The 16,663-nt window shown below is 46.2% G+C and overlaps 1 protein-coding gene across 1 annotated transcript in view; it reads right to left on the bottom strand.

The window, feature by feature from the left end:
• PKHD1 (PKHD1 ciliary IPT domain containing fibrocystin/polyductin) overlaps positions 1 to 16,663 on the bottom strand; it is a 2,083,594-nt gene that overhangs the window by 1,394,394 nt on the left and 672,537 nt on the right. Inside the window, exon 26 of the mRNA XM_086926200.1 lies at positions 4,923 to 5,028. Within this exon, the coding sequence (XP_086782326.1) occupies positions 4,923 to 5,028 (106 nt within the window). The remainder of the gene's footprint in view (positions 1 to 4,922; positions 5,029 to 16,663) is intronic.

The raw sequence follows: 16,663 nt of genomic DNA, 5'->3' as shown, positions 1-16,663 counted from the left end.
GTGATGACAGGTGCAGGGCCATAGGCAGGGAAATGGAACAGATTTACAGATTTGAATGAATCTCAACCACATCGCTTCCTTATTTTCATTATTAATAAGTACATCTTAACTTTAGCTTGCAACGTAGCTACACACCATTACGTTCTGTGTGTTGGCTTCAAGTTGAGCATCAGAAACAAAGATGCCCGTCTGTAATGAAGCAGGTATAGCAATTAAGTTCAGGTTAGGCATTCATCATGAGAGTTATGTGGCTACTGCCGTATTGCACCTGTGATGACGTGTAGTTAGAGTTTTGGTGACCGGGATATACAGATGCCTGATAGGGACAATGAGCACCAAAATCAACCTGTGTCAGTTTGATCAATAACCACTAAGCTCATCGCAGAAATAGTTCTCTCAAAATGGATCACTGATAACAACCTGCAAGGATATCTATGTTGGTTGATCACATTACAGACAACCTTGCATTCATGTAGCCACTGTGGTGGATATCAAACAGGGTTAATGATGCTCTGCATAATACAAACCACCTACTAAGAATTGCAGCATGGCTCTCATCTACATGTAAAAGCCATACATAGTAAAAAAAACAAAAAAGTAGTAGTTGAATGTTTGACTTAATCTCAGCCACTGCTAATTTGAAGAGGGCCACATTCCACTCCATTGTTTTTGAGCATGAGCCACTCTAGTCAGAGAAAAGACGTATGCATTGTTCTGCTTTAGTGGAACGGTCAAGCTTGAACTGCCAGGCCTGCTCAGGTGGGAAATAATCGAGTGTAAAGGAAGGTAAAAGAAGACCGCAGAGTGACCTTATAGTAACCTTGTATTGGAAAATCCCTCTGTTTACCCATGGTCCTTATTGTATTAGCCATTTCTGATGTGAGCAGGTCTATATTGTAAATTAGAACATTGGAATGGTGGGAGCTCCATTGCAGACAATGGAGTGCTCCCTGCTTCCACGGGCCGACAAAGGACTGCAGAGCAACATTCCAATGTTCTACAAAGGCTTCTCGAAGTTCGAGGGGATTTATATCCCCGCATACTTCGAGAACCCTTTGTTTAATTTGTTAGAACATTCTGCCCTCTAGTGGCAGAATGTTCTAATAGCCTTATAGCCCTTTGTAGCAGGGCTATACCGGCTATTAAAGACCCGCTGTCTCGGTAAAGTCCCTCGCCTTCGGCTCGGGCCTTTAACGATTCAACGGGCCTTTAATAGCCGGTATAAGGCTATAGTAGGGCCTGCAGCCAATACTTGTCATTAGGTAGGCAAGAACCCTAGCAACTTTCACTGATTGGGGTTTAAACCAAAATACTAATTTTGCTGATTCCTTCTCCACAGGAGTAAACGTGGAAATCTATGAAATATGTAGATTTTGATATGCACTGTATCCTTCTTGTATTCTGTCTGGTCTACACAAGGCATAGTTTGCAAAAGTAAGTTTTTTCACTCGTTTTATTTCTCTGTTATAAAAAGTCCATTCTTCCGAACGTCTTCAAAGACAGGGGTGTATAGTTTCCTACACTACCATGAAATTTCAGCAAGTCTTGCTCTTTTCAGGAGTTAACATCTAGTGTGAGAAACCGACTCTGAAATGTGTGTGTATAAACAGAAACCTGCACATATGTTGGTGGACACTTAGGGGCATATTTACTAAGAAATGTCAGAGAGCGGGACTGCACCATATTTTGCAGTGCCGCGCTCCATTTCCAAAACCAGGGATACACTGGGCCTCATTTGTGAGAAATGACGCACCGCTTTGTGAAAGCAGCGATGCGTCACTTCTCAGTGCGCACTCCTAGCGACATCCCTGATGCATCATATTTAATGTATGACGTATCATGTCGCAGGGAGTTACAGATACGTCAGTATTTCTGACATATCTGTAAGCGCAAAAGTGACACATTGCTGGAGTGTGTCACAAAAGTGCGGGAAAAAAGGAAGTTGCACTCTTCTATTGGCATATTATAGAGGATGGAGAACGAGACTTTAACCTCCCGGAAAAACTATTGGGTTCGGAGGGAGAACTAGATTTGGAGGTCATTTGGGAGGAATCTTTTACCCTCCTCTACAAAATCATCAAGCCAGCTTGGCTGAGGCACAACCATTTTTTCACACTTCACAGAGCGTATTACTCTCCTAAAAGGCTGTCGAAATTTCAAACAGGGAAGTGCTGCTGTAAATGCTCTTTACCAGCAGCCTCAGACCTTCATATGTTCTGTGAGTGTCCGAACATTGCCACCTTTTGGCACGAAGTCAGAACAACACTCGAATCTATTCTTGGAGTAACCATCCCGTGCTCATGGTCTTTAATCATTTTTGGATTAAATCACAGCATCAAGGGATTAGAGAGAGATTTTTTGTTTTATGCCATCTTATTGGCTAGAAGAGAAATCTGTAAAAATTGGGTTAACATAAATCCCCCAACACATGCAGAGTGGCTATCTTCATTATATGCAACTTCAAAGCTGGATCTATCGAGAACATGCAGCCCTCGATCTCTTTAATTTTGGGACTTCTTGATCGATTGGAGGAGGGATAGTTAGCCAACCCGGGGTTTCCCCCTCCCCTACCCCCCCCCCCCCCTGGGTCCGATGATTAGGCCTAAAATCTCTCTGTCCAAAAGGGTGGTACCGTACAGCTACTGGACAACTGGCCGAACTGGTCCGAAGGGAGTATGTCCATCCAAGCTCTGTTGGCGATATTGGGGCTGACTCTCTGGGCACCTGGAGCTCAGCATTGGGCTTCTGGGTGCTACGGGGGGTCGGTCCTCGTGTCTGTAAGGACAAGAGCATAGTTGGATCGACTTTTTGGCTAAAGAGGACAAAAAAAAAAAAAAAAGTGACGCAACTTCAGCAATGCGTCCTTTCACATGGGGCAAACCCCATGTGAAAGGGCCTGCGTCAGACTTACGCCTGCTGTGAGGCAGGCGCAAGATTTTGATGCAATGGCGTCCTAAAAGTGACGCAGTGAAATCTCATAGATTTCACTGCATCACTTCTACGACCATTCCTTGCGTCAATACGCACCCCTTGCATACATTATACCTGGTGCAGGTATAATGTGGCGCAGGGGTTTACAAAGTGACGCATCTACCTAGATGCGTCACTTTGTAAATATGGCGCAACAAGGCGCATTTTTTACGCCACTAGTGCGTCACAAAAAGTGACGCACCGGCGGTGTAAAAGTGACGCACAGCCTCATAAATGAAGCCCACTGTATTTAAAATAATACGGCACACTCCTATGTTAACCCTAGCACTGGTGCTAAAATTAGCTGCCGAGCAACAACTCAGGCACCCTTGCACTTTGGTGCAAGGGTGTCTGCGTTGCATGCAATGACACAAGCTATAATGATAATTTGCTACTTCTATGTGTGGACATAGAAATAGCAAATCATCATTATTTAATGATTGTTTATGTGCAGGAAGGGGCTCCTTCCTCCACATAAACAATCATTAATGGCATCTTGGTCTATGTGTGCTGCACAACGCAGCACATTTAGAAAAAGTAAAAACGAGAGTAAATAAAAGCATTTCTCCTTTATTTTCCCATTCTAACGGCTGCTCTCGAATGGCATTTGTTTTTGACGCTGCCTGAGATTTACAGATCCTTGTAAATCTGGGGCAGCATCAAAAAGCAATGGTTGTTGCAGTGGAACACTCGCAGCAACACCCATTTCTTGTCCCTTTTACGCTAAGTGATGCGTGTAAATGGGTCGTATTTACAAAATGTGGCTTAACATCACTTTGTAAATATGCGGAAAGGGCATAGCATCACCAGAAAGTTGAAAAAAGTGGCTTTCTGGTGGGTCTTTCCCTTGTAAATATATACCCCTTAGTTTTTGGGTATCACCTTCCTGCAGATATGCCCCAGTCTTGCATTTAATCGCAGAATTACCACCGTTGATAATCTGCCATACTGGTAGATTGTCCTTCGTAGTGTGAATCAGGAGACTGGATTTTCAGTTTATAGTTGTACAGTGAGTATATGTGCTTAACGTACATGCAAAAAAAAAAGACTTACTGAATTAGGCTATTAGACAAGTTGAATCAAATTAAAAACATGGTATGGATTAAAAAATACATTAAAAAAACTGCACATAAAGAAATATAGACTATTCATTCCTAACACAGCTACACACTTTCATCATTTGCAAAACAACTGATGCTGAGGCCAATAAGGAACTGGTACACAGTGGTCTGGAGCAGTACACCTTGGGGATGCCACCGCAGGCCATTTCAACTTGTGTGGTGTGTCCGGACACTGGATTATCTGGTCTGCAAATACCAAAGTGGTAATTCCTGGCCAGAGACACCAGATACAGACCGGTGCAGTGCTGCGGGCAGCTGCTTTCTGAGGACTCTGCTCATCTTTCTCCTGCATACAAGAGGGGGTTGGACACCACATGATCCCTCCATCTCCCACTTTACATGCTATGCCGCAGCACCGCCACCTGCCATTCGCACTTCAAACCTCAGAAAGCCCTGGACCCATTTACTACCTGGCCAAAGCCTGTGATATGTGGGTGCGGATTTGGTCCCAGTATTCTCGCTGGTCGGAGGGACAAAAGCACATATTTGGGCCTGGTATCCTTGTGACCTTGTGCTCCTCCCCATTCATTTGGTAATAACTCATAATCCCTGGATTAAGGTGCATGAATACTGAAAGAAATGAAAGAACTAAATCCAGGGAACTCATAATGCGCACTTTTGTGACTTAATCCAGTGAGATCAATTAAAATACAAGGAGGTGTGGGAGCAACAACATTTACAGCTACTGGGTTCTTCATAAACCTGCTTTTCTGTCTATCGCTTAGTTTCAATATGAAATGTTAAGACTCATAGCGAAAGGATGTGTCAAGGCGGCCATTTTGTGGCAGTTTTTTCATGTTCAGCGAGTTATCTCAATTGTAAGTGCCATACCTGAAGAATAATCGATATCCGTGACTGTGGGAGTCATGGCTTGAAGATACTGAAACGAACAAGAACCCGAACAGGTGGCTGGGATATCATTCACATGTACTGCAACCTGAATAGGGGAAAGAGACACTGATTAATCAACGTTTGCAACTGTTCATTCATGTGGGTAAACGTATGCCATGGGCATTAGGGGCAAAGCATTGGATTGGATAGCATCATTTTTTACACTAAGAACATTTCAGATCACCTCCAACACCTCGTCCTCAAATGTCCATCTATCCCCCTATGGAGTCCCTCAGGGCTCGGTGTTGAGTTCTTTGCTTTTCAATCTATATGTAACCCCTCTTGCCCAGATCGTCGAAGCGGCAGGTCTAAACATGCTCACCTATGCGGATGACTCGCAGATTGTCTTTTCACTCTCTAATGGAGATCAAGACGCCTCCTCTCTTTTGCAGTCAGGCCTTAGTTAGATTGCAACATGGATGAGGGACAAACTGCTCAAACTGAACAGTGGTAAAACGGAGGCTCTAATACTAGGTCCAAATCAGAGTCTCTGGAGCCCAAGACATTGGCCCACAGAAATGGGTTCTTTACCTGCTCCGTCGCACCAAGTACGCAATCTTGGCATCATCATCGATAACGGCCTAACTATGGAGCCCCAAGTTATTAATTTAACATCAACCTGTTTCACCATCCTGAGGTGGCTTAGGAAAATCATTTGTATGTTGCCTGATGACACACAGAAGTCTGTGGTCAACGCCCTAATTACCTCCCGTTTAGACTACGGAAATGTCCTCTACTTGGGATCATCACAGGCTGTTATGAGACGCCTTCAACTTGTGCAAAATGCCGCTGCAAGATTGCTTTGTAAGTGTCACAGAATGGAACGCATGTCTGGTCATCTTAAGGCACTCCATTGGCTAAGAATTGAAAACAGAGTCAAATTTAAGACATTGAGTCTTATGCATAAAATCAAATGGGGCAATGCCCCATTATACTTACAAGTCCTCGTTCACACCTACACGCCTGCTCGTTGCCTGAGATCTTCATCTCAAGGCCTTTTCAGTGTGCCCAAAGTGCGTCGAGCTAGGATCGGGGGAAGATCTTTCTCCCTGTTGGGCCCCAGGCTTTGGAACTCCCTCCCTCTGAATTTACGCCTGGAAACTCGTTATGTCCACTTTCGCAGAGCCATAAAAACATGGCTTTTTAATCAGTAACTTGCTCCTGCCTCTCTTCGGAGTTTTATGATCTGCTCAATGGCTTAGTGTCTCTGTAGCGCCGGGAAAAGCTTTTTGGGTAGATGTCGCGCTTTAAAAGCCCAATAAATAAATAAATAAATATGCTTAATGTGAGTGTAATAGTAAGGGCATGACCCATGCTATGCATATCTCCTTGTGATACCATTAACAGTGCTCCACCGATGACCTGTATGTCACCCACTGCCTTTTCTGCAAAACAGGCTGATGTCCCTACACAGTGCACCGATGCCTGTAGGCTAGGTTGCTCACTATATAAACACTACTGTGAAATAAATTGTGCAACTTGAGAGTGCTGTTCACTGATATAACTGTTAAAGTAAAATTGAACTGTCACACAAGATGGTTTCTCCTAGCATAACTGTCTCTATAATGTATTGTCTCCCCATGGAAAGATGCTATTCATTCTGCAGCTATATGAAAATGTTGCCTACCCTAAGAAAGCTACCACTTGCATAACCATCATTGTAAGACTGATAGTGTTGGCTGAGATAGTGGTTACTCATCGTATAACCATTACTATAACTATATTGTGACTCTCAAGATGGCTGCACCTTCCCATAAATGCTTTTGGCAAAATAGAGATGGTACCCAGAGAGAATAATTTCAATGTAAAGGCATACACTGCATCCTAAAAACTCTCTTCACATAATCTGGGTTTGATTCTCAATATAGCAAGTCATTCTGGTTTTCACCCTATATGAAGGGCATACTGCCACAGTTACCACACAATTACCACAATTATACTTAAACAAAGGACTGCGAAAAAATACCTCATCAAACGCACTGACTCTAGTAACAACTTGTTGGAAATAATCTTTTCACCGATTTTAACCCAAAGTGCCTAGAAATGCCTGAAGAGCAATACTTAAAGGAACGATTACAGAGACGTTTTGTAACCTTAAATGTGGAGCTACTAAAAACAAACATCATCTTTTTTTATTTTTTAAAAGGTCCTTGGACCAATGTATGTGTGTATGTATGTATGCACATGTTCTTTCAGTAGGCAGCAGACCACTCAACAGTCATAGCCCAACCAAAAAGAAATGATTGAAGAGGGATCTGGCCTATGGGAAGGGATGTAGAATCTTACTGCATGGTGAAGTAGTGTTCTTTAAAGAGGTGCAGTTTCCTCTCTTTCCTAACCCGGAGCAGAGTTCATCATTCACTGCTAATTAGTGCCTGATACACAAAGAGTTAAGTCTAAGTCGCCTGTGCTCTTAGATGTACACCTACATACATGCATGTGTAGATGTATTACTTTCTTGCTCATAGATGTACACCTACATACATGCAAGTGTAGATGTATTACTTTCTTGCTCATAGATGTACACCTACATACATGCAGGTGTAGATGTATTACTTTCTTGCTCATAGATGTTCACCTACATACATGCAAGTGTAGATGTATTACTTTCTTGCTCATAGATGTACACCTACATACATGCAAGTGTAGATGTATTACTTTCTTGCTCATAGATGTACACCTACATACATGCAAGTGTAGATGTATTACTTTCTTGCTCATAGATGTACACCTACATACATGTAGGTGTAGATGTATTTCTTTCTTGCTCATAGATGTACACCTACATACATGCAGGTGTAGATTTATTACTTTCTGTTATTCAAAAACGATATATTTTTTAACAACATGGGAATCTGCACCAGGGGCAGGTCCATACGTATTCCTGGGAAGATAACGTGACATCCCTATTGTATTCTATTCCAGCTGCTGGAGGTGTTCATAGTGGTGAACTCTGCACGGGGAGAACAGGATCATCTGTTCAAATGCACACTTCCCCTGCAGACCCAGCAACTCTGGGGTTCGCGGGGACACACTGGTTAGTGTAACCAGGCGCTGTATAAGCTCAGAATTAATTATCCTTACCTCTCTCTTTTAACCCGAAGGGAAAGAAAATGCATATGTGTATGAGGGAAGGAAGCGGCCATTTTCTTCGGATAAATGCTTTACCTGGTGAATGCTCTCTTCACCATCTGCTGCAGTGATTTCTAACGCTGTGACCACAGTCTCCCTAGGATCATCTGTTCAAATGCACACTTCCCCTGCAGCCCCAGCAACTCTGGGGTGTATCCTTTCTCCTTCTCAACCTGTAAACTGATTTACACCAGACCTTGGCTGGACTAGACCTTCTACTCATTCCAAGGTGGAAAGGGGACTGAGAAAAGTTTGTAAAAACCAACACACATCCATGTTTGTGGGCGTTCACAGACTTGGAAAGCACAATTTCCCAACACTTTAGTGGGATTTGATTGTGTGGAGAATTCTGCACTTTTGGGAAAGATTTACACACAGGTTAATGGCCTTATGCCGAGAATCCCTTTGTGAGTTCTGGGCAGCAAGGGCATAGCCTCAAGGGGGTATTTGAGGTGTGACCCCCTTTCCCCCAATAAGTGCATTATTCTCTTGGTAGTTGGTCCTGGGGGCCTTAAGTTGTTTCTACTATGTCTGTGTCTGTTTTTCTCGTCATGTTTGTTTCAATATGAGATTATAACTTGTTAATTTTTCGGATCAGCAATTTAAATATATTTAGACACAACTATACAAATATTTTGCATTGGAGTTGTGTCACTTTTCTAACGCAGCCAAACAAAAAATCCTTTTTGGTATTTACATAGTCAAGCAAAAGTCGATTTGCATAGCATTGTGAGAAAAAGTAACGCAATTCAGGAGATTGTGCGGCCTTGCATTGCTTTGCACCAGGTAGCCATTGGTTGCAGTTTTCCTTGCATACTCTAAGGAACTTGGCCCCTTCAATTCAAGAGGCCTGTAAAGGCTCCATTCGGGTGAGTGAAGGTAAAAGACAATGTAGCCTTTGTTCTTTCTCTATTGAGTTTAGCAGGTATAGTAATACTAGACAGACAGCAAAATTAACCTCCCAAAACGGCTCTTTTACAGGTCTCTTGCTAAACTGCCGCTCCCTTCCGAAACACAAGGCAGATATTTTTAGCATACTAAGTGAACAAGCCCCATATGCGCTCTTTCTAGCAGAAACATGGCTGGGTGATTGTTCTGAGCCAGATGTCCTGGATGCTCTACCTTTGGGTTACAGAATTGTGAGATGTGACTGCATTGGGCAAAAAGGGGGTGGAATTGCAATTATCTTTAAACAAATCTGGAACTGCTCCCTCAACAAAATAGACTCTCTGGATAGTGAGGTGGCGCAATTTACAATTAATGTGTCCAACAATCAATCTCTTACAGGTCTATTGCTGTACTGTCCTCCAGCGAAGTTCATCTCAAAGCTAATGGATTTTTTCACTGGGCTGCCTTTGAGGTATAAAAACTGATCATATTAGGAGATCTTAATCTCCATTTTAAATCAAAAGTCAGACTGTCCGACAGTCTTATCTCTTATTAAAAACGTACAAACGTTTCAGCTATGTCAAATAGTGGTGGGTCCCAGGCACGAGAAAGGCCATACATTAGATACTATTTTCTCTAATGACCCCTCTATGCTGATGGAAGACTCCATAAAACTACCCTGGACGGACCACTTTCTGATTCCTTTCTCGTTCCCGATCAATAGCGGTCGAGACAAGGTCTTAGCACCAACTGTCCGTAGAAGGAACTGGGCCAATGTTACACATAAGAATTTTAAAACCGCCCTGGAAAAAACCAAACCTAACATCGAACAGGAATATCAGGTGTCCAATGCCACATTAAGATACGAGACATGGCCAACTGAAACTATTGATACCTTGGCTCCCTGAGCCCGGAGACAGAACAGAAGAGCATCACTCTCATCACTCTGGTTTAATGAAGAACTAGCTGCATTGAAAAAACAATGTAAACACCTTGAGCGCGAATGGGGGAAGGACTACAGCTCCATTGGCCGCACTCGCCTTAAAGAGGCCCTGAAAAGCTACCAAAAATGCGTAAGACTAGAACGCAAGGAGTACTATGCCCAGATGATTGATTCAGCTTCAAACCTAACCAAGGAACTATTTTTCCTGCTCAAATCTCTGACGAAGGTGGAACGTGCCTCGGGTATTCTCTCTCCTTCAAGCAAATTGTGTAACAATATCACAAACTTCTTTTCTAATAAAGTATCTAAAATGTATGTAAACTTTCCAAACTCTTTCAGAACTGAAGGTATAGATAGGTGCAGAGAACAACTGGGTGACTTGATGGATCTCCCTTTCCTTCTATAACTGAAGTTAGCACTATTCGCATCCATCAGATCAAGCTCTCCCCTCAATCCAGCCCCACTCAGAATCTTGCAGATGAGGATCTCAGTGATAACATCTTCACTGCAAGAGCTGTTGAGATTATCCATAAGATCTGGCACTGTACCCAAATACTGGAAACATGCTATGGTAATTCCCATCTGGAAAAATCTTTCAATTGATACTTCCATACTACATAATATGAGACCCATCTCCCTTCTTCCGTTGGGGGCAAAAATATGAGAGAAGCACGTCAATAACTGCCTGACTAAATGAGTTGTTAGACCCTACTCAATCGGGTATTAGGGCAACATTTTTCACTGTATATGCCCTTCTCCTATCTGAAGAAACAATGAGGCAGAATGCCGACATGGGCCAACCTTCAGCCTTGATACTGCTGAGCTTTCGACACAGTGTCACATGACATACTGACCCAAAGGATTCAGGATTCTGGAATTGGAGGCAATGCCCTGAAATGGTTCAGTTGTTTGCTATGAGACAGATCCTTTCAAGTTACACTTAAACCCTGTGCTTAGGACCGGTTTCACTCTTCAAAAGTGGTTCCTCCGGGCTCTATCTTGAGCCCTACCTAATTCAATGTATATATAAAAAACCCTGGCCGACATCATTAAAATTCATAATGTCGGAGGGGAGGAGCTTCGCGCGTATCCAAGATGGACGCGTGAGCACAGGGCTCCCGAGACCCTTTCCGCCTCCCGCATCTATCCTGCAACGTATCCTGATTTGGATGACGGGTACTTTCAGCTGATGCCCTGCCGATACGACATTCTTTTTCAAAATTCGATTTGGCCGCCGGGAACCGGACTTACTGAACTTTGAAACTTGCGGCCTACACCGAAGACCATCCACGGACTTGAGTCCCCGAAGTACCCAGGTGGCAATTGAACAACAACGGCCTGTGCGACACGTCCTTTGCCCCTGTGGTACTTTCGGTTTCGCTCTTGGGTATTGTTGATGGCGACTTGCTGCCGGTCGACACGGCTGACCTGAGTCTTGCTGCCAGCTCTACACTTGTTTTCTGCCCTCGTCCCCTTGCCTCTACAAGTCTGCTGAGCAGGGAACCATTCTGACCAGATCCCAAAGGTTCCGTCAGGGCTCGTCGCTCATCATGGCGGGCAAGGCGGATACCGAGATGCGTGCAACCAGAGGCACATACCGAGGGGGGTTGCCCAATCCCATACTATAGATCGCTTCACCCGCCCGAAAGGATCCTCGAGCGGTGTGAGTAAAGTCTTTGATGAGACTGGAGATGGCTCTCCTGCAACTGAGGAGCCGACATTGAAGGACGTTATGGGCGCCATCGCAAGTGTTCAGACCTCTATGGGCAAGCAGTACGAAACACTGGCTGCTAAGATAGACACGGTGGCGATCGAAGTCAATCTTATCAGGACCGACTTGGGGAAAACCAATGAGCGGGTAAAGTCCCTGGACATCAAGACTGCAAGCCTCACTACGGATGTCTCGGATCTTCAGACCGAAGTCCGCAATCTCGGAACGTCTTATGACTTGTTTGCTCGTCGGCTGGATGATTTCGAGAGCCGGGCCAGATGCAACAACGTCCGCATTGTTGGTGTTCCGGAGAATTCCGCAGACTTATCCAGAGACCTTCTGGTGGAGGACCTTGTTCTAAATCACTTGGCACCAAAGGGCCTCAGTAACTTTTTCACGGTGGAGCGTGCTCACAGAGTCCCCGGCGGGAAGCCCAAACTGGGAGCCGCTCCGAGGCCTATAATAGCCAGGATTTTTAATTTTTGGGACAGAGACGCTATTCTCCAAGCATCACGCACCAATGGTCCCACTAAATTTGAAAACGCGTCGATCAGTTTTTATCCTGACTTTACACAGGCGGTGCAGAAACAACGCATGAGCTTTACGGGGGTGAAACAGCGACTCAGAGACATGGGACTGAAGTACGCCATGCTTTTCCCGGCCCGCCTGAGGAATGAATATGAGGAACGTGCACTCTTCTTTGACCGCCCCGAGGTGGTCAGTGACTAGCTCGATACTCTGCCGACACATCGTACCAGCCCGGAAAGATCGAGGGGCGCTGAAGGCGGCCTGGAAGAATAGGAGCAGTGAGTCTGTGCCGGCGAGCCAACTTTATGGACTTATGGCAGTGGCTCTATGACTGTTATGTATATATAGTGTGAATACCCGGGGGTGGGGGGAATCGGGACTCTTCCTCCTCTGGGGGCTTTTTTCTCTCTTCTTGTAGGTTAGTTCAATGGGGCGACAGGCACACTGCAAGTTGGGGTGGCTTTTTGGTCTACTGCAGGGGTGCAGGGTGGGGGGTGTGTTTTGGCAATTCTTTTGGGGGTGGTGGGGGGTCTTTAATATCTTGTTTGTTTTGAGGTTGCGTTTTGCTGCATATCTTATCTCTTGTGCCTGTTTCTTGGCGGGGGGTATTGTCCTTATTTCTGGGATGGGGGATGAGGGCCTGAGGGTGCTGAGCTGGAATGTCAATGGTCTGGGCGATAGGATAAAGCGGGGGATAGTTTTGCAATACTTGAAGCGCTGTTCCTCAGATATAGTTTTACTCCAGGAGACGCATCTAATAGGAAACACGTGCCATGCACTGAATAGACGGGGCTACCACCTGCCGGCTCACTCTGCATTCACCACTGGGTCGAGGGAGGCGGGCGTCCTAGTTAGGAACTCCCTCCCCCCTGCAGATAGATGACACTGTGCTGGATGATAGAGGCCGATATGCGGCTATTACGGGCCGCTGGGAAGGGAAGACGATCTCCATTTTATCTGTGTATGTCCCGCCCGGCCTACAGTCCACTACATTTTCTGATTTGGGTGGGGTGGTCCTGGGGTTCCCTGAGGGCATGTTGGTCGTGGGTGGGGACTTTAATTCAGTTGTCAGTGGTAATGAAGATTATAGCCCCCCCAGACTTCTCCCAACATCGCAACTATGGCTGGGCAACTTTTTGGAAACGCTGGGTCTAGCGGATTGTTGGAGGCAAATGCACCCCGGACAGTTACAGTATACTTTTTACTCGGGAGCTCATGGGAGTCTCTCGAGGCTTGATTATATCCTTATATCGGCGGTGCAGATGGTCTCTGTAAGGGAAATCAGGCATTTAGCTAGGGGGATCTCGGACCACTCCCCCCTCTGGCTCACTATTGACGTACAGTTGGGGACCGGGGGTCGGGTTGCTCCGATTAACCCCTGGCACCTTCGTAACCCTAAAATTAGAGCCGAGGTGGTTAAGTGCATGGATTATTACTTTGCAGAGAACGAGGGATCGGTGTCCTCCCCCATCTCCTTGGGGGAGGCTTATAAGACTGTGATCCGAGGTCAAACTCTGTCCTTGATTGCTAGCGAAAGGAAGCGTAAGAATGCGGAAGTGGTGGGTCTGGAAAATTAAATTACTGCATTGAAGGAGAAGATGGAGTCTGGGGCTACACCCGAGGGGAATACATTCTTTGGCCCTTAAAACAGTCTGAATTTTGAATCAATGAATTGTGAACAACAGGGGCGTTTGTATGATGTTGGTGATAAAGCGGGAAAGTTGATTGCTTGGTTGGACAAAAGAGATAGATTGAATCGGGTGGTGCCTGTTGTTGAAAAGGCGGATGGAACGTGAGTAGTGGACCCAGTTGAGGTCTTTGCCCAGCACTTTCAGAAGGTTTGCGCGCCGGTCTCGGATAGGCCAGAGGAGGACTCGCATTTGTTGCTTCGGGATATTGCGTTGCCTAGCCTGTCGGAATCGGACAAGGACCTTATGGAGGCGGAATTTTCCGCCGATGAAATAGCGCTTGCTATCCACTCCCTTCGCTCGGGGAAGGCCTCAGGCCCGAATGGCATTCCGGTTGAGCTATACAAGCTGTGCCCAAACAAAATGGCCCAGCATCTTCGTCGGATGTTTTCGGCATCGCGAGATCTCGGATCCCTTCCCCGGGATCAGAGACTGGCGTCCATTGTGGTCATCCATAAAGATGGAAAGCCCCGCGAACAATGTTCATCGTACCGGCCGAATTCGCTTTTGAATGTAGAGCCCAAGATCCTAGTGAAGCTTTTGGCGAATCGGCTGATAACGGTGGTTAGCAAATTGATACACCCGGACCAATCTGGATTTATTCCCCATCAAAACACCGCGCTTAATCTTCGCCGTCTTCACGGCGTCTTAGCAAGGGCGGGGTCTCTTGGTGAGCCGGCCATCTTGGTTTCACTTTGTGCCTCGATGGCCTTCGACACGGTGGAATGGCCAAATTTGTGGGCGGCCCTTGCTAAATTTGGATTTGGCCCCAACTTCATCGGGTGGGTCAGGCTTCTATATGAGCAACTGCTGGCCCAGGTGGTGGTCAACGGCAGGGACTCGGAACCCTTTGTTCTCGGACGCGGCACGCGGCAGGGATGTCCTTTGTCGCCACTGCTCTTTGCGCTTGCCCTTGAACCCCTTGCCGCGTGGCTCCGATGGGAACTCTCGCTCAAGGGCATTCGATGGTCCCCTGACTTCGAGGATCGTATATCTTTGTACGCGGACGATATATTGTTGTACCTCACCTCTCCTCGAAAGTCATTGGGAGTCTTGTTCGACGTTTTGAGTTCTTTTGGGAAGAATTCTGGCTTGGTCATCAATTAGGCCAAGTCCTGTATCTACCCTCTTACAGGAGAATTGCCTTTTCTGCCCCGCATCTGCCCGATACAGGTCTCGTGCGTCGGCTTTAAGTACTTGGGGATCTACATATCGTTGGACCCCAAAGTACGCTACGAGCGAAATTTGCTGCCTCCGCTTGCCCGGCTTAGATTGGATGTTGCGGCACGGTGTGGCTTGCCGTTGTCCCCCCTGGGGAGAGCGGCCCTCTTTAAGATGATGTCTCTCCCCCGATTCCTATATGCCATCCAAAATACACTTGACCTGGTGCCTGCCAGTTACTTCCGCGAAATTGAGGGCCTCCAGAGGAAGCTGGTATGGGGCGGGCGACCTCGCATAGCATTGGCAAAATTGATTTTGCCCTGGTATGATGGTGGTATAGCGTTGCCTGATATCAAACGCTATTACTGGGCATCCCAATTGAGTGCGGTCAACCATGCTATGTACGGTCCGGTTCCGAATCCCGCATTCGAGATGGATAGGTGGCAGCTACCCGGGGGCGACTATAATAGGGCGCTCTACTCCAGAGCCGCCAGAAAGAATCTGACGGGCCCCACCGGGGTGGCGGTACGAGTCTGGGGTAGTGCAACTACGGCCAGAGGATGGACGGCCAAGCTAACTAGAGCTACCCCCTTGTATGCTGCGGAGAGACTGGGCAGTCTATGGACGACGAAGGGATTCGATAGATGGGACCTCATTGGTGTCAGTAAGGTCGGTGATCTCTGGGTCAAGGACAGAGTCAAGACTTTCGATGAACTAAAACAGGAATATAACTTGAGTGATAGGGAATACTTCCGATATATCCAGGTCCGCCACGCGCTTGAGTCGGTCTTTCCGGCCGGGACTACTATTCCGGAGTCCTCCCCCCTGGAAGATAGGGTGCTTGATGGGTACGTCCCTGATAGCACCATATCTCTCATCTACAAAAAACTCATTAATGATCGCTCGGACCTCCTTGTACAGCTTCGCGGGGCTTGGACCGGCGATGGATTGGAGTTGGACGATGAAGACTGGCAGGCTGCGATATCCTCCCCCAAAGAAGTCGCGATTCCGGCGCGTCTCCGGCTGGTGCAGTTAAAGATTTTGCACCGTGTCTATGTCACGGGTCCACGACTGATGTGTATGGGTTATTCTGTGGATGGGCTGTGTAGGCGTGGTTGTGGTATGCTTGCTACCTTCACAATATATGGGAATGTCCATAGGTTGTGGTTTTCTGGAACCGAGTGCATGCGGTGATGGGAGAGGTGACGGGTGTTGAGTTATTGCCTGAGGCCAGACGCTGTTTGTTGAACATCGGGGAGCCGAATGATTGTAGTGTTGCTCAGACTCAATGGGCCACCCTCGGCAACATGATCGCAAAAATGGACATTGCCCAATTGTGGGGTTCTCAAAGGGCACCTTTATTCTCAACTTGGAAAATATGGACTGGTGCATGTTCAGAGAAAAAATTGTATATGTCTCCCGTGGTAGGCCCAAGAAGTGGGGAAGGATATGGAGTCAATGGAATTCGTACCGAGGAGAGATCTGCACTCCCCCTTTTATAGAAGCTTCCGACATTCCCCTGTCCCCTTGACTGTGCGTTTCAGGTTATTTGCTTCCTATTGTGTATGATTTATTAGTTTGCTCTCGGCCCCCCCTCCCTCCTCAAGATCTATCATCCTTCATAGAATTG

This window comes from Lissotriton vulgaris, chromosome 6 (assembly GCF_964263255.1).
Source record: "Lissotriton vulgaris chromosome 6, aLisVul1.2, whole genome shotgun sequence".
NCBI classification, from domain to species: Eukaryota; Metazoa; Chordata; class Amphibia; order Caudata; family Salamandridae; genus Lissotriton; species Lissotriton vulgaris.
The sequence above is the reverse complement of the archived record's forward strand: the minus strand, read 5'-3'. Positions and strand labels throughout refer to the sequence as shown.